At 39.7% G+C, this 24,523-nt stretch overlaps 1 protein-coding gene and 1 long non-coding RNA gene across 2 annotated transcripts; both read right to left on the bottom strand.

Moving 5' to 3' along the window:
• Nucleotides 1-62: 62 nt before the first annotated feature.
• On the bottom strand, nt 63-24,523 carry LOC135080974 (coronin-7). Its single transcript, XM_063975697.1, has 23 exons — nt 24,433-24,523; nt 23,600-23,981; nt 22,537-22,723; nt 21,989-22,192; nt 19,306-19,527; nt 18,172-18,299; nt 16,604-16,744; nt 11,998-12,567; nt 11,406-11,514; nt 10,813-10,941; nt 10,425-10,545; nt 8,903-9,004; nt 8,313-8,410; nt 7,667-7,780; nt 6,928-7,170; nt 5,860-6,119; nt 5,314-5,435; nt 4,382-4,520; nt 3,695-3,826; nt 2,958-3,032; nt 1,728-1,863; nt 821-936; nt 63-366 (listed from the first exon to the last, which is right to left on the bottom strand). Exons 2-23 carry the CDS (start codon nt 23,906-23,908, stop codon nt 274-276), a joined length of 3,750 nt encoding a protein of 1,249 aa, XP_063831767.1. The 5' UTR covers nt 23,909-23,981; nt 24,433-24,523; the 3' UTR covers nt 63-273.
• LOC135081210 (uncharacterized) lies at nt 19,756-20,409 on the bottom strand. Its single transcript, XR_010259150.1, has 2 exons — nt 20,214-20,409; nt 19,756-20,038 (listed from the first exon to the last, which is right to left on the bottom strand). It is a non-coding gene; the product is annotated as an uncharacterized LOC135081210 (long non-coding RNA).

The raw sequence follows: 24,523 nt of genomic DNA, 5'->3' as shown, positions 1-24,523 counted from the left end.
AAATTAACTAAGATCAGAAGAATATCTTTATATTAAATCACACTGTCTTAAGAGTTAGGAAATGTATTCTAAAAGCCTTCCAAATTATAATATCTAATCGAACATGCGAATCATTACTTTTCTGAACTTTCTATTCAACTTTCTGCAATCAATTTCAAATCTGATCTGTTAACTTGATCATCGAATGAGACAATGGTTAGTCGATACATCGAATCTAAGGTAATCGGTATACAATCGATTAGGATACAACTAGTGGAATTGCACGCGCCGGCCTCACTGCTCCCATTCCGTTTCGTCCACGCCCTCCATGCTGTCTTGTTCCAATTTCAAATCCACCGCCATTTTGGCGCTCATGGACTTCATTATCTGTGGGAATTATTACTATTTTATTATCTGTGGCCATTTAATCGTGTAACGCCTCTATAGTCGAGTGTTAGATTTTCTCGATTCAGGAGGTTCTGCCGAGTCGATTCTCGGATTGAAAAGTGTAAAATCACTTTGTTATTAGTTTCTACTTTGGCTATGACTGGCTTAAATTACCCAAATTGCTCGAAAATAATAAACAATATTATGATTCCGTGCCCGGAGAGCACGTTAGATCGTTCTATCTTTGGAAAAACGTAAATTATCCATTCGAAAATCAACTACATTCTACATATTCACATTTCTTGAAAAAGCCTTTGTTTGAGTGCCAGCTGAAAGAGGCTACATAGTCAAGAGAAACATCACGACGTGATAGAGAGAAAATGTTTACAAGTTCAAGTTTCAAACATCACGTGCTAAAGAGTAAGATAGAGAAAGGGACAGACTAAAAACTTACGTTTTCTTGCTTCTGCTTGGCGTCGAGCGGCGTGTGTGAGCGGATGAGGTCGGGCTTCGGTTTCTGCGCCTCACGTGGTTCGCGGGCCACCGGTGATACAGTGGTATGCGCGGACACTACACAACACAACACATATTTTGTACTTTGACATTCAATTTTTTATTACATTTGAGGTACAAATCGATATAGATCAAGTGGCCACCACGGGCCGGAAGACTTAGTGTGAGCAGTTTCCCCATTTATCTTCTTCAGGGCCACGCAAAAGCCGTAGTGCACGTCGACCCATTCATCATCATCATCATCATTTCAGCCATGAGACGTCCACTGCTGAACATAGGCCTCCCCCAATGCTTTCCATGTTGATCGATTGGTAGCGGCCTGCGTCCAGCGCTTCCCTGCTACCTCTATGATGTCGTCGGTCCACCTTGTGGGTGGACGTCCCACGCTGCGTTTTCCGGTAAAATTAAAATCAAATTCCAAGACAACGCCTCTGGCCTCTTTAATACTGTAAGATATTACCGATCCATACACAAATACAATGCACCTTATTAAAAGAGCACTTTTTTAATGAGTCTTTTAAAACTCGGGTCGACCACCCTGTATGCACTCGAGCGATATCTAAAAACCGGCTGTGGCAGCCGCGCGCCAACAACGCGTACGGCGCACGCACAGTCGAGTACCTACTGCCCCGGATTATAAATAGCATGCCACCCGAATTTGTGAAAGAAATCACTGTTAAAAATATTAAATATAAGCTGAAGGACTATTTCCTTAAGCTAATGTAACAATATCAAAATAATTTTATGCTGTATTATGTAATTGTATGTGAAATTGTGTATGTGTAACTGTCTTTAAGTTGTTAAATAAATTTAAAAAAAAAAATTTGGCTGAAACGAATAACACTCACGAGGCTCCATGCCGGGCGGCTGCAGGCTGACGGTGCGCGGCGACACGAGGCGGCCGGCCAGCCAGTCCGCGCCGCTCTGCCACGGCTCCCACGTCACCAGCGTCGGTGGGAACAGATCGTCTTGGAACAGCTCGCTCTGTGAACATAAATTACAAAATAATCTATATATATAAAAGAAAGTCGTGTTAGTTACTCCACTTATAACTCAAGAACGGCTGAACCGATTTAGCTGAAAATTGTCAGGGAGGTAGTTTAGAGCCAGGAGAAGGACATAGGATACTTTTTATCCCGTTCGAAATAAAAAAAAAGTCTGCTTATTTATTGCCATTAAGGCGAAACAAAGTTCGCCGGGTCAGCTAGTAAATAATAAATCTTTGGACAATTTCACACAGCGCCAGCTAGCCCCAAAGTAAGCAACTTAATGCTTGTGTTATGGGTGCTAGCTTAACGGATATACTACTTATATACTTTTTTTTTTTTAAATACATAAATATTATACATAGTCACACCCAGACCCGTCACAGAAATTAAAATTCATCATTTCAATTTCTGCCCGGCCGGGAATCGAACCCGGGACCTCTCGGCATAGTAGTCCGTTCTGAACCACTACACCAAACGGCCGACAAAATTGTTTATAGTTTTTGGAGGATTGAAGATTTGGTCTACACCAGGGATGGCGAACCAATGGCACGTACTCGGGTGCCATTGATGGCACGCGCCACAATATTCAGGGCACGCAACCATACGAAGTGTTAAATTACAACGCGTAAGAAGTGATTTGAATGAGTGCTACCGTATTTGACCTCATCTGTTCACTTCAGTTACTCATTAGTAACTGAAGTGAGATCCTGTCAGTCGCTAGTGGCTAAGACAATATCATCAACTGATGAGCGCGGTAGAAAAACTACCATAATTCGCCATTCAAGTAATTGCAATCACTTGAATGGCGCCTCTGTAATGTCCTCGCCAGTAGCGCCAGTTGTATGATAGTCATTGATATCATGAAGTGCTATTTGATAGCACGTCTATAACTACATCTAACATTATTTTAGAAAAGTGGCAAATTACACATAACCTATGCAGAACCTTGTAAGGTTTTTTCCTTTATGGGAAGAGTGGGGATGATCCTAATCTACTCCGCCGAAACCACACGACTAGATAGCTGTGATTAGATAGATAATTATTGCTTCATCAGAAAAAGTGATCATGTGTAATTAAAAATAGCCTCACCTTTATTCTAGGCACCGTGAATGATAATGGTTCAATAGTACCATTTGTAAGCCGCAACGCTTTCGCGAACTCAACCTGTAACAATACCAAAATATTCAGTTAATCCAATGGTCACTAGCCGGTGTTTATTAACAAACTAGCGGCCGCCCGCGGCTTCGTACGCGCGGACCCCGTTTTACCCCCTTAGGGGTTGAATTTTGCAAAATCCCGTCGTAGTAAGCACTATAGAGATATAGAGAGATACCAACTAATGCGCTGAGAAATGCCAACTAATGCGAAACTTAGTGTCGCATTAGAAATTCACAAAGAAATCAAAATATGTGCTCATTATCCACTGCGGTATCAGTACTCAACGTTTAGTACTACGCAAGCAATGTAAGTTGTTTACATTATGACGTCATCATTGCTTTCACGAGCAATGTGTTCTGTTTTTGGGCATATTGCTGTGACACCGGCCCCGCCCCTTGTCACAACTCCCTTTAGTTTCTGTGATCTGTGGTAAGCATCTTATGTTCTCAAAGGAATGGAACCTCCATGCAAAATTTTCATTTTGCATGGAGGTTCCATGCAAAATTTTCAGACTCACTTTCACTTCACCTTTCGCGTTTATATGTAGGTTTAAATATTGGTTCACTGTGGAAAACCTTGGGGGAGGCCTTTGTCCAGCAGTGGACGTCATTTGGCTGAAAGGAACGAACGAACGATAAATATTGGGATAAACCAAAATAATACGTTACCTTTTCGACAGCGCATATATTCTTCTGCAGGAACGCGATACCTTGATGTAAAGTCATGGCGCGGTGATGCGACAACGCGCATACGTATGGGGGCTCACACGTCACTTCGTAGCAGTAGATTGTGGAGTCACCCTGTTTGAATATAACATTATTTTTTATATCAGTAAATGACTTGAGTGTAACAGCGAAATTAATAAAAGTAGTTAGATAAATAACACAGAAACACAGTTGGGGCAGAAAAGTTCTTGATTGGCGACCAGTAGGCCTAAGATGCGCGCCGCGATAAGCGGCTATCGCGCCATTTTATCGATTTTGCCCATACATTTTGACGTCGATAAAAGTTATCACTGCGCGCATCTTAGGCCTACTGGGCCAGAAAAACTAGAGTGGGCAGGCCCGCCACTATTTCGTCTATTTCGGTGGATCAACGATCTGGTGAAGGTCGCGGGAGTTACAATCAGCGTCAAATAGTTCGTGACACCCAAAGTGGTCAATATTTGGCTAAAATGAACGAACGAATAACACTGCATGTCACCAAAGAAATTTACACAACACCACAACGTCATCTAGATAGACGAATCCTGTATCATTTCTTTATTAATTTTGAGTCATGGCCGCGTTCACCGTTGTAATTCAAACTCTGTAAGCCGTATACACAAAGTTGGAATCAATTTTGAACATTCTTACCCGTCCAGTCAAGAAGAGAGTGCCTGAATCGTGGTCAATGTGTATCTGGAGGATCGCAGGCGACACGTCAAGTCCCACCGTGCAGATCGGGGCTGACAAGTCTGACGCCTTGTACAGATATATCTGGCGCTCTGACACCCTGTGGAAATATTAAGATTACAAGCGCTGAACGTTTAGATTGTATTCTTCTAAAGGTGCGCCAACGATAGCGTACAAAAGTTATTCACACTGCCGCGTTCACGTTCCAGATATTTTCCTTGAAAAATTCCGCAATCTTAAAATCAGAAACGTCAAAATAATGCATTGAACGCCACGGCCAATGACAGGACGCGTCAATGTGAACATGCAGGCTGAACACATTGGTTTGACCGATGTTTTACACCAGTGATTTTCAACCTGTGGGTCGCGACCTCCTGGCGAAGCCTCTTTAAGGGGGTCGCGAGAGGTAAAAAAACTACCTCGTAGTCGGTCCCTAAAACATCTTTGTAACATTATAAAATGCATGAAAAAAACGAACAGTCGGTGGGTCGCAAAATATTTTTGATACTAGGGGGGTCATAACATGAAAATGGTTGTAAAACACTGTTTTACACAATTCAACTATTAATACGTGTTACAGTTCCAATAATTAGGAGCAAATATAACTTTTTTTTACGTATCTAATGAGGGTTTTCGCGATTGAAAAATCCGGCAGATGGCAATACGTAGGCGCGAGGTACAAATGCTGCATGATTGGTTATTTTTGACATGACATTGACAGATATGTCAAATTCCAACAATCACGCAGCATTTGGACCTCGCGTCTACGTATTGCCATCTGGTGGATTTTTCAATCGCGAAAACCCTAATTTTTTTACAATATTTTTTTTAACATCTTGCTGTCGCAAAATAGAATCTATTACAACTACAATAAGACGTCATCAACAACTCACTTATCAAACCCGGTGACGACGAGGTGCGTGGCGTTGAGAGCCCACACGACGCGCGCGCCGCGGCTGCCCGCGGGACCCGGCCCGCTGCGGAGAGGCTCCGTCGATGCGCGCGGCTTGTATATCTGGAGACGATATTTACTCGTAAATATTCAAAATGGTACAGGATTTCCGAGATAGACCTAAACCAGTAACTTGCCAGCAAGGGCAAATACTTGAAATCTTCAAATATCGTGACTCTTCTTCAACAAGGTTTTTGTTAACACAGGAGGAACAAGTGTATTTATAGGTATTAATCGGTATTGAAAAAGAAACCTTTTTGATGTTTATATGATCGATCGAAATTATACTGCTTCAGAAATGGCAAAATGAAAAAAGGCCTTTTTAAAATTTGCAGGAAATAAGAAGCTCCGTAACTTCCGTAAGTAAATAAGAAATCTGGTTATCACTCTTTACTTCTTCCAACATGCTTTCACGCGACTCATAAAACCTGACGTGACAATAGAAAATAAACAATGATTTGAATATTAAATTAATTGGGACACTCACTCTGATCAATCCATCCCTGCACACAGTAGCCAAGTATTCCCCGCACGGCGACCAATCAATAGAGAATATCTGATCGCCATGTCCAGTCAAGGTGATGGCCGCTACTGGAACCTCAGGGGTCAGGTCCCAAATCTTGATGGTCAGGTCATGAGCAGCGGTGGTCAACAGGTTGGAAGCCGTCGGGTGGAAACGGATCAGGTAGATCTTGTCCGGGTGAGCGGCGAACGTGCGCTCCGGTTCGTTGGATGATTCTAGTAAACCTGGAGGGTATGGAGATGGAGAAATTAAGGTGATGATTGATAGTGGCTTATTGAAATCAATGTAAAACAGATTTTTGATAAGGCTGCTAGAGAGAATGTAATTTATATTTGGAAGAGGACAATGAACATCTAACTAATGTTATTTGAGTTATTTTAATTACTCCCATTTTAAAATATTGAAACGTCTCGCAGTCAGAATTAAATGACATTAGCAGGTTATAGAAACGTACAAGTAACCAGCGCATGTGATGTATAATCGACCTTACTAATGATGTGCAGCTTGGCCATATACACCACTCCAACCAATGTAGGTGTAGACTTATGATAAGCTGCTGCTATGCCAACTCTAACGAAGGAACAACACTACCTAACTCTTCTACTCGTCACTCACCGCCTTCCTCTATTTCTATTATCCACTCGCGCACCAGCCCACCATGCCACAATGAGACGGTTGTCATCGAAGGGGTCCCACGCCCAGTCCTGCAGCGGCGCAAGGTACAGTAACGCGTGGGGCACTATGCCCCCGGGGAGGGGGGCACCATGACCCCCTCGCGGCCCCCACCTAGAGACACAGAGCCGCCGCTAGCTACGCCTACTAACTACTCATCACTTACCGCCTTCCTCTATTATCCACTCGCGCACCAGCCCGTCGTCGCAAGCGACCATGAGGCGATCGTCATCAAACGGGTCCCACGCCCAGTCCTGCAGCGGCGCGGGGTGCAGTAACGCGTGGGGCACCATACCGCCAGGGTAGGGGGCACGATGACCCCCACCTAGAGACACAGTGCCCAAGCTACTCGTCACTCACCGCCTTCCTCTATTATCCACTCGCGCACCAGTCCGTCGTCGCAGGCGACCATTAGGCGATCGTCATCAAACGGGTCCCACGCCCAGTCCTGCAGCGGCGCGGGGTGCAGTAACGCGTGGGGCACCATGCCCCCCGGCAGGGGGGGCGCACCGCGCGCGCGGCGGGTGGCCCCCAGGGGCATGGTGATGATCCCCACGCGGCCTCCGCCCCCGCTGAGAGGAACGGCGCAATGGACGCCGTTAGCTACAAAAAAAAACTATTTATCAGACGGGCTAAGATGGGTGCCGTGATAAAATCTTTTCGATTAATTTAGACGACAAATGTATAGGATTTTCGCGTGAAGTCGACAAAAGCTTATCGCTGCGCGCATCTTAGGCCTACAGCGTTTAGGCTCTACTATACAGTAGCACGACCCCTAATTTATTAAGGCTGCTTACTGGTCAGACGAGTTAGAGCCCTTTCTAACGGCAATCCAGTTTTGCACCCTGCATTACTGGACCCAGCAAAACTGGACTTATGTGTTCACACGACATAGTATACCGTTTTTTGTGGTACGAGCATTTGCAAAAAACGTATGTAGGAAGCTGCTAATTGGAATCCTGTTTCAAAATAAAATCAATTTCCAAATAGGCAAAAACTCGTATTTTTTAATACCAGGAGTTGGGGATCATCAAAATAAGTACCATTTATCTTTTTATTCTATTTGCTACTGCACTTTATAGTTTGCTTCAAAACTTACCATAGAAACCATTGCACTCGCCAGAAACCTGTCTGCTGATGTTCTTGATGTTCTCCACATGCAGTGACTTGTGGGCGGGCGTGCCTTTCAAGTGACGGAACTTTGACACTTTGCCTGTGGAACAAAAAATAGCAGTCTTGCTAAACCTGCGAAATATTTTCGCCAGTTTTTTCTTTAAAAGAAAGTTATTTTCACGATGATTATTTTAAGAAATCCTATATTTAATTCCAGAAAATGTCACCTCCATTTGTACACACTACACAACTGTTTAATAGTGGCGACCTCCTATCAAATGTAATTTTCTATCTGTGTAATTTTTAGTTAAGTTTTTTTGTTTTTAGTTTTGGGTCATTGAACCGTCACACCATGGCACAGAGGCACCCGCTGAAAACCAGTGTCGAGACACGCGTACACGCGCGTTTCGATTAATACTGAGCGGGGGCCTTTTTGGCACGAGATTTATGTATTGTTTAATGTAATTTTGTCTGTTTAATGTTTTTTTTTTGTGTTTTCTCTTCTTTTATTTGTTCATTTTCATTTGTGTGTGTCGTGTCAAATAAAGGTTTTTCTATTTTTCTATTTCTAAAATGAAATCGAGCCTAATATGATTCTATCTAAATGTGAAATGGAAAATATAAAATCTTACCGAACACAGTAGAAGTCCTCTTTGTGGCAACATTGGGGACTGATGCTCTCTTGTCTTCACGGTCGGGACTCTTGCGGGACTTCAAGGAGTCTCTGCGTCTGAAATATTTTGTTTTTATTAGCTGCATGAAAACAATACCGTGTTTGTGACACACAAAAAAATATTAAATAGCAGGTACTTGTGAGATTTGATTTTGAATCCATAAGGGTTTTCCACCCAAGCGAGCCCATTAATGATCCGTTTACCTCGTAATACAAAAACAATAAATAAATGACAAAGAGGGCAAAAAGAGTAAAAAAGCTCGCTCATCAAATCAATACTCCCGAACTCTTTATAGGTGAAAAAGCAATCCTATTTTATGTACACAAAGACCGCTCCGCTAGACATCCTTGGTTCTACTCTGTGGTGGTGGAAAACGGGCTTTTTCTTTTTTTTATGCATAACAAGGCAGGTATTTCACTGCAATCGCACCTGGTGTTAAGTCAGATGCAGTCTAGGATGGTACATATCTGCCGGCCCGAATTATAGTGCTTAATACTTAGAAGCATATTTACTAAACATAGACATTTTATTTCATTTGTATCACCTACCTTAGCGGAGCGGGAGAGGGCGGGGTCTCAGATTCGACTGCAACGCTCACAGATCGCATCTCGTACGCGCGGCGACGATCTGCTATGGATTGGTTGTTGCCACTGTGAAAAAAAAATCAATTTTAAGTCAAAGTCAAAGTCAAAATTTCTTTATTTGTTTAGACTAATAAATAGTTCTTACAAATCGTCATAAAATATGCTCTTAAGGAGCCTCTACATGTCTCATAATCTTTTTACCCTACCAGCGCTTCGAGACCAACATTTGGCAAGTGCTGAGAAGAAGCGCCGCAACAAACTCAGTCACCACTGTCTGCCGGTTAATATAAATAAATAGAAATAGTAGTAGTAGGTACATTCGATTCAGGAGCAGTTCACTGAATTTACCATGCATTCTTGTATGGTGTATCATAAGAATGGGTAGGTATACAAGATTGCGTGGTATATTAAACAAGGTAGTGACGTGCTAATATCTAGACTTACATATTAAGGTACTAGTAGAAATGACTCGCATACATAAATTTGAATAACTTGGATTGACCAGTCCCCGAAAGCAGCGCCTGTTCACAGACATGACGAGTGAACCAGCCATCGCTTCACTCGACCATATTAGAGGGAATGTAACGACCCGCCTCATTAAATTTAAAATATAGTACGTATTCTAATGAGATAAAGGTCAACTTCGCTAGCTCAATAAATGGTTCGTTTTTCTAATACGTCACAACTCGATCGAATTAACTGCACACCTCCCCGCGTTCGCCCTCAGTACCAAAGCGTGTGACGTCATAGCTGCCGGTGCGCACGCGAACGTCTAACTAGGCGATGGTTAGAAATCGACCATTGCTCGTCGCAGTTAATCACGGGACATGGCAACTTTAAACATAAACTTCACGAATTCAAACTAGTTCCGTCTCCTTTTTGCGAGTGTTCCACTGATGATGTCAGTCATGAGCAGTCTGCCCATCATATCTTGTGGGAGTGTGATCTTTGAAAACATGAACGTGATATAATGCTTAATTCAATACAACATACATCTGTTTCCGCAATTTATTACACCGATCTTGTCGCGACAAGGAAAAACTTCCGTGCTTTTAAGCAATTTTGTGAAAAATATTATTGGCAGGTAGTTGCTAATTGCTCATAAGATAGGCCCCCTTAATTTAATTTATTGTCCGTGGTGCATAATCTTTTCTTAAAGGTTTTAAACCTTTGTTTGTCACCTGTCATCCGCTTTGCAATGGAGGGAAGTCGAACCTTAATTTCGAACTCCTCCTATGTTCTTCTGATTAATTTCGTTGCGGGTCCAATGACAGTTTAACTTTCCCCCGGGACAAACTTGACCTTCATTGGTTGGGTTTTTGTGGCGGTCAAGCTGTAGATCCTGGCTACACAGGAGTTGCAGTGGTGGGAACGAGAGGTGGGAATAGTCCCGTTTAAGCTGCCGGTGCGCAGTTAACTCGGCCGGGTTGTAAGGACCAATTTCACTCAAAAATCCACTGGCACTGAGATCTTGGTTAGTACTCACTCAGTAGTCTCGAAGAGCTTTCTTCTCTCAGCAGTGCTCGGTGTCTTTGGTCGGTACCCCGAATCGGAAGAGTTGACTTCTTCTTCTAAGCTTGTGTCTGATTTTCCGTTTGTATATTCTTCTACAAAACACAAAAAAAAAACAATCACAAAACTGCAGAGGCTACAGAATGATGTACAGCTATTTTAGTACATTCGTACACGCACTTTTCGTTGTAAAATAGCCGCTAATACAACTAAATAAGACGCCACACTCTTTAACCAGATGTGCTGTTGAAGACGGCACTTCAAGCTAAACACTAGGTTCTTGTGCTGTTGTAATAGAAGCTAGTTTGCAAGAAAAATATAGTCAGATGTACTGTCGTCTGTATATTGAGTGATTGGGTTACCTTTATTAGGAGCCACGTCTACGTCGCTAGTAGGCGAAAGAGACTTCTCTTTCTCCTCCACAGGCTCTTTGACGACCGGTGGAGTGGATACAGGAGTAGTGGCCGTGGGTCCCGAGAGAGGGGACGTTGCTGAAATATAGCATAAAAGTTCACGTTTGTTGTTATCATAGATCGAAATAGAGGTTAATTAACGATTCCGATTTCGAAAGTACGGAACTTTCGATTGATTTTGCGATTCCGATTTCGAACTCCGAATGACTTTACATCTTTGATTTCCATTCTGATTTTTAATCGGAAGTTATATCGGAGGTCGATGCGCAGTGGCACAGTACAGACAAGTTTATACTTGTCACGCGGGGAACCTCCCGTTTCCCGCGCCTTCTGTGGATTAGCTACCCATTCTCTTGTCTGGTTTCATTTACGGCATGTTGTGCGTTCGCATTTCATTTAAACAATGTAATATAATTTCTCGTACGTACGATTTACATTATGTAGATGCTATCGATAATGTTAAAATGTCATTATCAATCACCTTTTCCAATCATAGTTGTTACTCGACTAAAAACTCACATATACTCGGACTAAGCACTTACCTGAGTCAGATTTAGGAAGGCCAGGCACAGCCGGCACTGAGAACACCTTGTCGAAAGAGAATTCCTCGTTGCCAGTCGTCGCTGAGAACGGCTTGGGACCGAGACGAGGCTGTCAAACACACAACACTTTAAATGACAGTAAATATCAAAATAAGCCATCTTAAATATGCATAAAGGCCAGCGCAAACGAGGGATTATCCAAGAGGTACGATTTGTCCATTGATATAGTTCCCTTGTAAGCTTTATAAAATTAATGCACGCAGAGGAAAGTTCCCCGTAGTAGAACCTCTGAAGACAAAAGCCCCTCGTCTGCGTGCGTATACGCATGCCTTAATTCAATATAACATAAAAAGGCGTATTTTGATTGTAACAATTTTAAGACTAGAAAATAAATAAAAGATACCGAAATAAAACTCAAATTAGCAAAACAACCCAAAAAGGAGAAAAACATTTGCGTAACGAAAAAATCCAAACGAAAATATTCTCTATAAATATCGATTAACACGGATTTAGACAAAAAAAACTAAGCCAACTATGCAAATAATAAAACACACTTAAAAAAAACTGAATCTAATACGGCTACACATCCAACCTTATAGCCAGAAATAGGCACAGCAGTGGTCCGGGGCTTCGGTTTGGGCACCTCGGAATGGTCTTCTACAGAACTTGCTTCAGATATCGAAGAACGAGGCAGCGGCTTCGGCACTTGAACGCCGTTAATCAAACTATTACTACGCGACAAAGACGACTCAGTAGACTCCGAGCTATCAGTCTTTTCGAAGGTCTTTTCAGTCTTTTCAACGGTCTTCTCCGTCTTTTCGGTGCAATCGCTCGCGTCACTCTTTTCAGTATCGACATCTTCTGTCTTTTTTTCGTAATCGTGCCCATTGTCGGTGATTTTCTTGTGGAAGCCGTTCGTTTCTTTCACGTCTGTGGTTGGTTCTTTATTCTTCTGTCGCTCCATGCCTTTGATTAGGTCTTTTACGTTGACAAAGTCAATGCGGTCTTCGTCTTTTGGTTCAGGCGTCGGTTGGGCTTTTTGAACTGGTTTTGAAGGTTCATCGATTTGCGCTGGCGTGGTCGCCTTTTTGGTATCAATCTTCTTTGGAGGAGGCATCGCTAGGACTGCTTTCACCACTTCTTCTAGATTACCTCTGTGCACCTGAAAGAAAACATTGCATTTTACCTGACACTATTAGAATAATCAAAACAAATGTAAAACCAAAAATAATCCCAAACCGCATAAAATAAATTTACAAAAACGTTAAATAAAATACTCACTTCATTCATAATAAAAAGCACACTCACCCATAAAATCTAGTCTACAAAAAACCACACAAAAATACAACACCAACTAAAAAACACAAAAATAAACGGTATAATAATAAACACTTTTTTCCATCCAGTGTTAGTTAGCTTATACCAACGTCCAATGTAACAGGGTATGGGGAAAATAATAAAATAATTATATCACAACAATTATTACTTATCGCGCTACTCATTACTACATAAACAATTACCTATTTATAGGAAAATAATATAAACAATAATATGTACTTACACTACAACAAAACAAAATACATGCAAAAATTGCGTAAATTGTACACATAATAAAACCAGTTTAATAGCAAAACATTTCAAAATTTCCACCAGCTAAAAACACCTTATTAAGGCGATTAGAGTCCTCAATGACCTTGGGCGTTTGACCTTCACGCCGCGAGCAACACCCGCGTACCCCGCACCAAAAACTCCGATTTGACACCGATCAAAAATACACGGGCATAGGTAGATACAGAATAGAAGCTCTTTCTTCATACATTACTGCCTATTATTTTAAACTTAAATTGATGAACCTTGATGTCGGTGTCATTTAACTCAGGCGTAAAGGTATTTAATAAAAATAACAAAATCCATGAACATTTTGTACGGGATAAAATTTTATTTTATTTTTCGTAAATTTTCTAATGCTTTTGTCGGTTCAGTCGTTCTCGAAAGAACAAACCCGACTTTCTTTTTCTTTCATAATTAAATAATAACAGTGCTACATCGAGTTGAAAATATGGCGCGATACGCCACGCTTGAGTAGAATTTTTACTCAAATGTGACGTCACGCGACATTTCAACTCAATATAATATTGTAATTATTCGATTATGGAAAAAAATAAAAAATATGAGTCTAATTATCTGTCTGACGGACTAAATAGAATTTCGATTTCATTACCCAGTCATCATCCCTATTGGAACGCATTAGTACCTAGTATTGTCTATGGCCTAAAAAAGCAAATGTTTCTGCTTTTGTCTATCACTTATGAAGAATAAACTGAAAATGTATTTGTCTTTTTATTAGAAATCCTTCATCAATTGATTGAGTTCAAATTTCGGATATACATGTAATTCGGGTGACAATGCAATATTGTGATGACATGGAGCTGATCTGATGGTAGAGCTGGAATGCCAGTGGCCCCATAGCAACTCCGGGAATAAACGATTCCATCGAGTTTAGGCTCGTTTGATTTGTATTTATTTATGTATTATATACCTAAATAATTTCATTACAATTTTCTAAAAATGCACAAAAACTTAAAAATCTTGAAAACGGTGATATTTTTACTGGGGTCAAAATTGGACGTTAGGGAGACCATGGCGAGGCCTATCGATGGTTGAAGGGTTATCCATTGTTTTTGGGACACCCTGTATAAGCAAGTACCTAATGTTATGTAAGTAGGTACGCTACTTTGAAAATCATAAGTCTTCAATTCTCTAAGGGAAACTGCAGGGTCTGATGATGGAGCTGGAATGTGGCTATGGCCAGAATAGGCTAGTTTCTTTAAAAAAGACTTTTGGTCCGTCAATTTTACATTATCAAAAAATATTGGACACAGGATATTTTTATTTTTCAATTAAACAAGTAATTACGAAGATAATGATGCGATGAAATTCCGCGTGACGACACCAATCGCCTCATTTTTAAGCATGCCTTGACGTCATGTGCCTCATCTTCTGAACTTTGGTGCGCTTCATCTCTTTAAATTTTCATAAGTTTAAAAAAGTGAAAAATACATTTAGAGTTTTTTTTTGGTAAGTTCACCGACGGACTTATTCAAACTCTTGCTACTTTCTTGCTTTATCCACGAAACATCCCTATTCTTCGAAATTATTACGATCTACAAACGGAAAATCTCTGCTACTACGCCGCAGTAAATTCCCCATCATAAATAAAAAGATAATTTTGGTTTCATGGCATGCTCCTAAAATTCATCACCTTATAAGAGGATTTCAGTTTTTATCTGCGAAACTTTTTAATAATATAGGTACGTTTCATGGTTTGGTAATTTAGGGAAGTTTATTTGCACTTAACATGAAAAATATATTGGTATCAATGTACTGAGTACCTATGCACCTTCAGTGGCAACAACAATGTCTACTGGGTACCTATAGTCTACTAAAGGCATGAAATAGATTAATTTCACTAAAAATTAAAACCAACTCCAAAACGAATCACCAAAAGGTAGGAGACCGACACCGACTCCGAAAATGGCTAATTTTGTAATCAGTATCCAAATTTTTAATAAGCTCTATATAGAACAATTCAATACCACTTTATCTTAATTTTTTTTAATGTGACAGGAGGCAAACGAGCAAACGGATCACCTGTTGGTAAATGATTACCGTCACCCATAGACACCCGCAGACCCAGGGGCGTTACAGGTGTTATTTTTAATTGTGGTATTTTCGCGAAGAAACATATTTAAAATCTAATTCTAATAAGTATGAAAAATATAAATTGTTTTCTTCACGTAAATCGATTAAGTTACAGATTCTGACTAGCTCCTAATTTGGATACTGATTGCAAAGGCCTAGTAAATAAATAACGTAATAATTTTTCTACTTGTATTTATCTAGTGCAGTTGTTTTGGAGTCAATTATAGTTTTTTTACACTAATAGATTCTATTCAGGTAGAAAATAGCGTCTGAGCGCGTCATAATTCAATTGTATTGTCTGACTGCACGTACTCTATGAACAATTCTGACATAAAATCTATTGTCGAACAAAAGCTGGGTTGCACCATCTTACTTCAACTTAGACAAGCGTCAAAAGTCTGTCTAACTTCATACAAAAAACACCGGTTATCGCCAAAGCTACGGTCAAAGTTAGGTCACGTCAGGTGGTGCAACTCAGCCAAAGAAAAAATTCATTTTGATCGCTAATGTCAGTTTGCAGCGAGTGACACAACCTCCCCGTCTGAAGGCCAGCGGCCGACTGCCGCCCGCACCCCGCGAAGGCCCCCTCAACAGCAAAACGTTCGGAATTTATCAAAAGTAAAATTTATGAATGAAAGTAATGTTCGATTGAAAAACGCAACGTGTCATTTAAAGATTAAAGAATTCCCAATCTATTCGTGCAAAAATCTTTTAAATTAACATAGCCGTTTTGGAGGAGTAGGGAATTTAAGTAAAAAATCGATGTCCCGTATTTATTTTTTTAATCCAAAACAAAGAGACGTAGCGAAAATTCAAACGTCACAAATGTAGTCCTTGAACTGTTGTATAACATATATTTTTTTCAACTATTTCTGTCCAGCAGTAAAAGAGGAGTAGGCTTTACAAAATGCCCATTTGGCGCGGATTGAGGACACTAATCGCCTTAATAGACTCCGCTTAGAATTAAAAATATTGCTATTCAAACATCGCAGACTTACCTTCGGTCGGGTATAAGTGTGGGTACTAGGTACAGTTCTTGGAGTAACACTAGTTACTTGTGTGGGTACAGTTGTGGAGGTTATTATTACTAGGTACATACTTGGGTATAGTTGTTGCAATTCACGAAGGCGAGTGAGCTTTACATGTGTGAGCTCGCTACTGTTCGTTTTTCAAAAGTTTTGACGGAGGCGTTTTAGAGGCGCAGTGTAAAATGTCCAAGGATATTTATTTATTTTATTTATTTATTTTCATTACACTATCGTTATGTGCATGCACACCCACAAGTAAAGCTCACTCGCCTTCGTGAGTTGCGAAACTATAGTCATAGGAGGTACAACTAGGTACATACCTGGGTACAGTTATTGGGGGTACAACTAGGTCCATAACTGGGTACAGTTATTGGGGGTACAACTAGGTCCACACCTGGGTACAGTTATTGGGGGTACAACTAGGTACATACCTGGGTACAGTTATTGAGGGTACAATTAGGTACAAACCTGGGTACAGTTGTTTGCGTTGGGGTGCAGCGAGATGTTCGGCACAGGGTAGTCCTGGTTGTCGAGCCACATGGGCGCGCTCAGGTACGTCATGCACCCGCTTGTGTCAGGGTACAGGTCTGCATGGTATTCGCGGTAGCTCTGCCAGAAAAAGGTCAGGTTTCAATTAAAAAGTTCCATAAAATAGTAAAAAAAGTAAACATAGTTAAAATGTTTAATCAAAGATTTTGTTGGTATAAGCACAGAATAATAATAAGTACTACGTACAGAAGTTTTACTTCGCAAAGGTATTTAAAAAAATGTATGCTCAATGTCAATAACAATATGGTGTAATTTAGCCTGTCTCAAGAGTCAAGCACCATTTTGTTGACAAACGTCAGTGATCGGCACTGCGCCGAAGCTATAGGACTGACTTCGGTAAAATGATGTGACGTGAGGTGCCAAACTGCGGAAAATGGCGGAGGAAATACATGATTTAGCATGAATTATCATGAATAATATTAACTACTTACTTAGCTCTCAGTGTCTTGAGGCAACTTAAAAAAGTACATTCTGTGTTTTTATTATTTAGGCAGTTAAATACTGCACAGTATTTAGTACACCATTTTCTTTATTTTCTTCCATAATACACAAGAATACGCGTTCGTGAGTCAATGTTCGCTCATAATATGTGAGGCCTTATCGAATAGTATCCGGTAGGTGGGCCATCGTGCGTGTTTTGTTTTCGATGTAAACTCGCGGAGATGAACAGGCCTGGTATAAGGTTGAATAGAATTCTTTCTTAGGGCCCTCGCCTACGGCGACTTTTTGTAGCGATGCAGTCACGCTGCTGTAGCGCGTTAGTAGCGCGTTGGCATCACTTCTGTAGTGCGTTTCAAATGCGACTAACGCGCGTTAGTAGCGACGACAGCAAGCAAAAAGTCGCTGTGGGCGAGGGCCCTTACATACGGAGTGTTATCCCAAAGTAGCGGTAAGGAAAGTTACGTATTATACTCGACGAAATATGGTTCTCTAAAGACGTCAACTATCGAGCGACGTCAAAAAATCTAATTGAATAGTTGTACGAGAAGTTTCTTATTTAAATTAATGGCTAATGGTATCAACTACCTAATTAGGCTAATGAGTTGCTAACACAACAGTATGTAGATGTGTGAGGTACAAACAAGTCTCAATACGGTTTTGTATCTGTTCGTTCGTTCATTCGTTCGTTTCATCCGAAAGACGTCCACTGCTGGACAAAGGCCTCCCCTAAGGATTTCCAAGGATTTTGTTTGTGTATCGCTAAATACACGGTGTTAGGTAAATGGGTATATGAGCCGACACTAGCCCATGTTAACATGGGCATATAAATGGTATAGGGAAGTCAGAAAATTGATATCTTCATTTTAATTATTTTAATTTTCATACAAATCGGATTTTATAAAATTTATTTTGTATGAAAATTAAAAAAGTTAAAATGGTGATATCAAATTTCTGATTTCACCATACCATTTATATGGTCATGTTAACATCGGCTAGTGTCGGCTCATATACCCATTTACCTAACACCCTGTATACCAAGTTCTTACCTTCCTAGGCACCTGGTACATGATGGGCACGACGGACGAGCCCGTGAGTTGCAGCACACGATTTACTTCGCCCTCCATCACGCGCAATGCACGCTTCGGCACTAGGCACGCGCCCTTGGTCTGCTCGCCTGTAGACGACGTACATGATCATTGATCATACCAAACCAGCGTTGCCAGACGTCCCGATTTTGGCGGGACGTCCCGATTTTTAAATCAAATTTAAATGTCCCGCGCGGGACAGGCTCGGTCCCGCTTTTCGGAGAGAGACACTCACTTCACAAAACTATTGTTTGAAACGCCATATTATTCTAAAGAATAAAACATTTTTAATTTTATTCTTTTTTTATTCTAAAGACGAATTTAACGATAGAGTAAATCTGATTTAAAATATTATTTTTTTGTTACAATACATTTCTATGGCTACTTTTGCTATAATTATATTGTCACGTAAACGTAATTTTAAGTCAAATAAAAAGATAAATATTTGAAAACCTTTGATTATATACGTTTTTTTACTATGTCCCGCTTCTGACGGACGGAAGAGTCCCGCTATTTTCACTCAAAAAGTACAAAGTCCCGACTTGGCGAAAAAAAAAACTGGCAACGCTGTACCAAACATACATCATCGTCATCATCATTATATCAGGTAATTTTGTCTCCACAAAAGGAAAACACTCTTTAGGCAAATGTAGGATTTGGCCTACACTTACGGCGAGACGGGTTGGGGAGTATGAGGGAGAAAGATGATCTAACTAAAGAATTCATTCTCTAATCGTAGACATATCTGTTCAAAATGCAGGGTATCTAAAGATTGCGTTCAACTTCGAAAATACAATTTGTATCAGCGAGATTACGTCAATATGACAATAATCTCTACAAATATGGCAGAAGTCTATGTCAACTCTTAGGCTGAGTTTCACCATCTTACTTGTCTTTAACTTTGACAAAACGTCAAAAATCTGTCAAACACCATACAAAAAGCACCGGATAATGTTATTGTTACGGTTAAACTTAGATGGTGCAACTCAGCCTTATATTAGACAACTTAAATTGCTTGAAAAGTTGACCAATATAATACCAATTCTTCTTGACTATTCTAACAACCTGAAAGATCAAAACAAAGCAGATACTCACCAGAATGCCTCAGCCCCTCAATAAGGTACGGCTCCCGATCAGTCAGCTCCATATACAGTATGGTGGTGTCCCCTTTCCCAGCCAAGAACAGCATGTTGGTATCAGCGTCGAAGAGAGGCATGAGGATGCCGGTGGAGCAGTCCAGTTCTAAAGTTTTCTGGGTCTGAGATAAGTTACGGATGTCGCGAATCATGATCTGGCGAAGACGGGCCGAGTCGAAGCCTGGGAAATGGAAAAATTTTATTATAAATACTATTCGCTGGGTGCGAAGTACTAGGTGGGGGGGACATAATCTATCGCAGCGCTCATGGTGGTCAAAAGTAGAAATAATGTTAGCTCTGTCATCAGATGTATCTGTCAATGGCAAAGCGATTCTACATAATACATTTTAATATCATTAATTAATCGCATGAAAAGGGTCCTACTGGGAACTTAAATAAAAGAGTGGACTGTATTTCGATAGGGCTGTTTTAATAGCCGTTTACAATTTGGAAATAACTAAACTATACAACGTGGTAGTACAAAAATGAGTCACAGTAGTTGTTGTGCACAGATGTTTGCCTTATGATGAGAGCGTGAATTATTGAACTCTGCCCTTGTTTTGTTCTTAATTCTTCTACATCTCGGACTTGTCCAGCCAATACCAACAACTTTCCTTTAAATACGGTTTGTGGTTGGAATTTGATATTGTAACTCTCACAAACCCGGTCTTCAAAACGATACTCATTTCGATCTGAAAACGATATTTAATTTATTACTAGCGATACAGAAACATTTAAATATATTTACTGTTATATAATGAAACCGTTAAAGTAGCTTTTTCTTTTTGTTTTACTGTAAAACTACAACTATAAATGAAGTAAACAAACCCTGACACAATCAAAATTAAACACACTTTTTGGACTTACCTCATTTGATTTGAATGACCAAAATGTTTTCGAAACCTTTTTTCCACCCAAATCGTGGTATCACAACAATTTATTAGTTGAAAATATTTGTTATTTTTTCATTTCGATATTTTTTCACAAATATACGACCTAAATGTCAATGTGACAGAGCCCACAAAGTTGTGGACGCTAGTTGGCGCTGTAATCGTGCACGGAGCCAATACTCCATTCTAATAAGTTCGACTGGCCGATTTGAGGTCCAAAGAATGTGGGTTCGAACCCCATTTTCTGCTGAACTATTATTGTATTGTAATTTTACATTTTAATTGTTAATTAATAATTTTAATGAATTATTGGACACTTTGTACATTGTGATAAACTATTCTGTAAATATTAATTAGCTTTTATTATCCCAGGTCATTTGGGGTTAGCATAGCATATTTTCCTTGTTCAACAAAAAGTTCTAATTACTCAGTGATATGATATTATGATGGTTTAAAAATAAGTCTATTTGAAAACTTTACCATGGAAGACAACACATAAATTATGAATTACAATGAATTCTTTTTAGTGATTCTCTAACTCGTAAACAGTACCCTTTCCTATGAGACCAAAAACATCAGCTAAAATCATTCAAAAATGGAATACAGTTGATGAAGCACACAATGTCATGCCCTGCATACCCAAACAACTACACGCAGGAAGATTTAATGAATGCTACTGACAACGCCACTCTTGTAGCGGAGTTTTGGGCTGACACTGTATAGGTTTATTGTCGACACGACAAAAAGAAGAAGAATGGAATACTTCCACCTTAACCCTTAACTGGTATCGTGGGGGCCGCGCGGCCCCCACGCATGACGTTTTCTTTGATTTCTAAGAAGCTACGCATCGTGGGCAGCCAAAATTTTTGGTATTCTCATTTCGGTGCTACTCGCGTCTGGTGCAGGCGTTTCAGCAATGCATCATTCACCAGGACGAAGATATGCACGTGTTGGGGTCCGCGCGGCCCCCACAATACCAGTTACGTTAGTTTTTTTTTCATGGCAATTTTTATTTGTTTTTTGTTTTTTTGCAGTAATGATGGCTTATTAGTGATAAAACAATAGAAGATACCTAGAACGAAGTTTTTGATTCCAAATTAGTGATTAGTAGCATATCAGAAGAAGGATATAGTGATAATAAAATTATAGGTCATTGTGAAGACCCAATCACCAATACTCGGTCGATAATGAGGATATTGATTCTGATTTTCTAGTTTTTTCTTCAGAGAGTGAAAATGAAGATGTTGTAGGACCTAGTCAATCCAGCTACTATGAAAAAATCTGGTGGTCTGAAAATCCACCAGTACCTGCTAATGTTTGTAAACATAATATTTATGTTTTTATTTTTATAAAATGCTTATTATTTTTATTAAACATTACATTAAAACGTTATTTATTATTAAGTTCACATTATTATGGATTAATTAAAATAATAATATTTTTGGTTATAACTTTCTAAACGTAGGTTTCATAGATATTTGTAACGTTAAAAAAATATTACGTAAAAAGTTGTTACTATATTATGTAATGTCTTGAAGTATTAATGTAAGAAGATTTAATACAATAAAAACTAAATGAATTACATAGAAAAAGCCTGATATATATCATTTATGAGCATTTATTCAAGTATATAGGTAAAACATGCTTGCTAGAAGCAAACATAGAATGGGGGCCGCGCGGCCCCCACGATACCAGTTACGTATGTCCAATTTACGATACCAGTTAAGGGTTAAATATGCTCAAAAAACTCACCAGTAGTAAGTATCCTGTCCTGATCTCCGAGCCAGACTACCCTACTGTCCTTGATATTCTGGTGGCTGTTAGCCACCTCCAGAATAGGGCTGGCAGCGCGCGGGTCGATCACGCGCACTTTCTTGTCCTTGCACGAGGTTGCTAGCAATCTGCCATCCTTTTTCCATGACGTAGACTGGATGACTTCTGCGTGGTCTCTATTTACTGCAGGTGGAATATTAGTGGTTGTCAATAAAAAACACTGATATTAATTACAACTGATAATGACACCCAATCATCCCAATATGGTGGAAATCAAAGTTTAGGGACCAATAGACCAATTGAATAAACAGATGACACATAAATATCTGTTAAAAATGTTAGTGCCAACAAAAACAAATGCTCACAATTATACATAGCTGTTAATACACATTTATCTATGTTTTTCATCAGTTATCTACCTGCCACACTCATACAGGTAGTTTTAGTTTGTTGTATTTTGCTGTAGATGCTGAAAGACATTCTAAGAGAGACATAAGAAACAAAAAAAACTTTTCATTTTTACTCACCAAAAGCTTCTTTTTGCTTAGTCAAGTCCCACAGGGCCAGTTCATGGCCTGAAGCAACATGGATGAGCCCATCAGCCACAGGGTGGAAGCCAACGTTCTCAACCCTCCTTTGCTTCTGGGATAGAGTGCACTCTGGGGTTGAGAGAGACTCTTTCAACCCTTCTGGGGGGATGTGCCAGACTTTCACCTAGAAATTTTATACATCATCATCGAACGTGGTCGCCCCAAGCAAACTTGGCGGCGCATTGTAGCAAAGGAGGCGAAAAAAATCGGCAAGACTCGGAGCAAGGTCAAACGCGAAACTCAATGCTCCTGAATTTTTATCAATTTTAACTTATTTTGTACTAATTTAACAATTTTAACTTATTTTGTACTAATTTAATTTACTAATTAAATTATTTAAAAAAAATTCAGAAAGCCAATTATAAAGTAACAAATAGTTGTCAATTGATCTACTTTTTATAAGGAATAACCTAGTTATTATTGACAGATTTTACTTTGAAATAAATTCTAGTTGTGTCTTGTTAAACATATTTCTACAAGTGCCATGAAACAGAAATATGTAGTACAATACAACAATACAAAACCAAGTAACAAGTTACAGTAAATATAATTGTATAAGTCTGTAAAACTCACTCATTGATATAATACACATTTTTTGGTTTGGTGTAAAAGAAAGCAAGCATCCAGGAACAAAATGACTCATTTTTCATTAGCTTACAAGAGATAAGCGCACCACCACTAATTAGTGGCACTTATAGACAACAACTAATTGGATGCCATTACTATTTGTGTACCTACAAAAGCTAACAAGGTAAATAACACAACCAATCCCAATACTTATTATAAAACTACATAACTAAATGTTACTAAAATAAATTATACAAATAATGAAATAAATTACTGCTCACTAGTGCGCTAGAGAAACAAATTAATTTCTTTCGTATCTCATTTGCGAAAATATGCTTTGGAAAGGCAAAATCTACTTCCAATGCTTCAGTGGGCATCTAGGTTACTAACAATATTGCATAGTTTGCTGAATTTGAACACTATATTCACTCACCAAGGAATCCTGGGATCCAGTCAGCAGTAACCCATCATGGAATGGAGAGAACTCCATGTCGGTTATGGTATCGGAGTGTGCATGGAGCAGCGGCATGGTCTTGCTTTTCCGTCCGCAGTCGTCAAGTGGCAGCACGGCCATGCTGGACCCCACATGCTCCCAGTTGAACGCCATAAAGGCGGCCGAAGCGCAAATATTGTTCCCATAAGTCTGATATGACCCGACACAAATATCTCTAATACAAGTCTCTGGTTTAGGCACGATTGGTGCCGCATTTTTGTATTTGGAGGCTTTAAAACGCCAAGCCATTTTTCTCCACGGTTTAAAAAGTTAATCAGTCTTCTGTTATTGGAATGTAAGAATATAGTCTGTGATAAATTATCTGGAACACAAAGCAAACAGGATATGGGTAAGAATATCCTCTAACACAAAGGAAATTTGGTTTTACAGTCAAGACTGAAAACACTCCGATTCCGAATATAGCAGGAAATGTAATGCTCATTTCATATCTGTAGAGATACACTCATATCTCGAAGTAGAATCACACTAAAGTTATCTCAATGGAACTGACGGAAACGATCATTTTAGCAGACTAAATGTATCGATTTTATATCTGGAGTAACTTTGGATATTATTACACGGAATAACAATGACCTTTAGAGCTCACAAATGGAAAAACACTGGATAATAAAGAAACACCTTTTGTTTTGAATAGTTGGCCGGCTGAGCCACCGGAAATGGCCTATATTAGCAGCATCGATGGTTTTAGCGAGGGAGCTAACATAAGTTGTGTGGCTTATCACTAATTTAGATATTTGCGAACATTTACTCACGTTATCGCGTAAATAATATTCCAAAATCCCAATTTCCGCAAGACACTCCCCCTAAACGTCGGCCATTTCAAAGCGACATTAGTGTCGTCGA

Source organism: Ostrinia nubilalis, chromosome 19 (assembly GCF_963855985.1).
Source record: "Ostrinia nubilalis chromosome 19, ilOstNubi1.1, whole genome shotgun sequence".
Lineage (NCBI taxonomy): Eukaryota > Metazoa > Arthropoda > Insecta > Lepidoptera > Crambidae > Ostrinia > Ostrinia nubilalis.
Note: the sequence above shows the minus strand (reverse complement) of the source record. Positions and strands in the feature narration are given on the sequence as shown.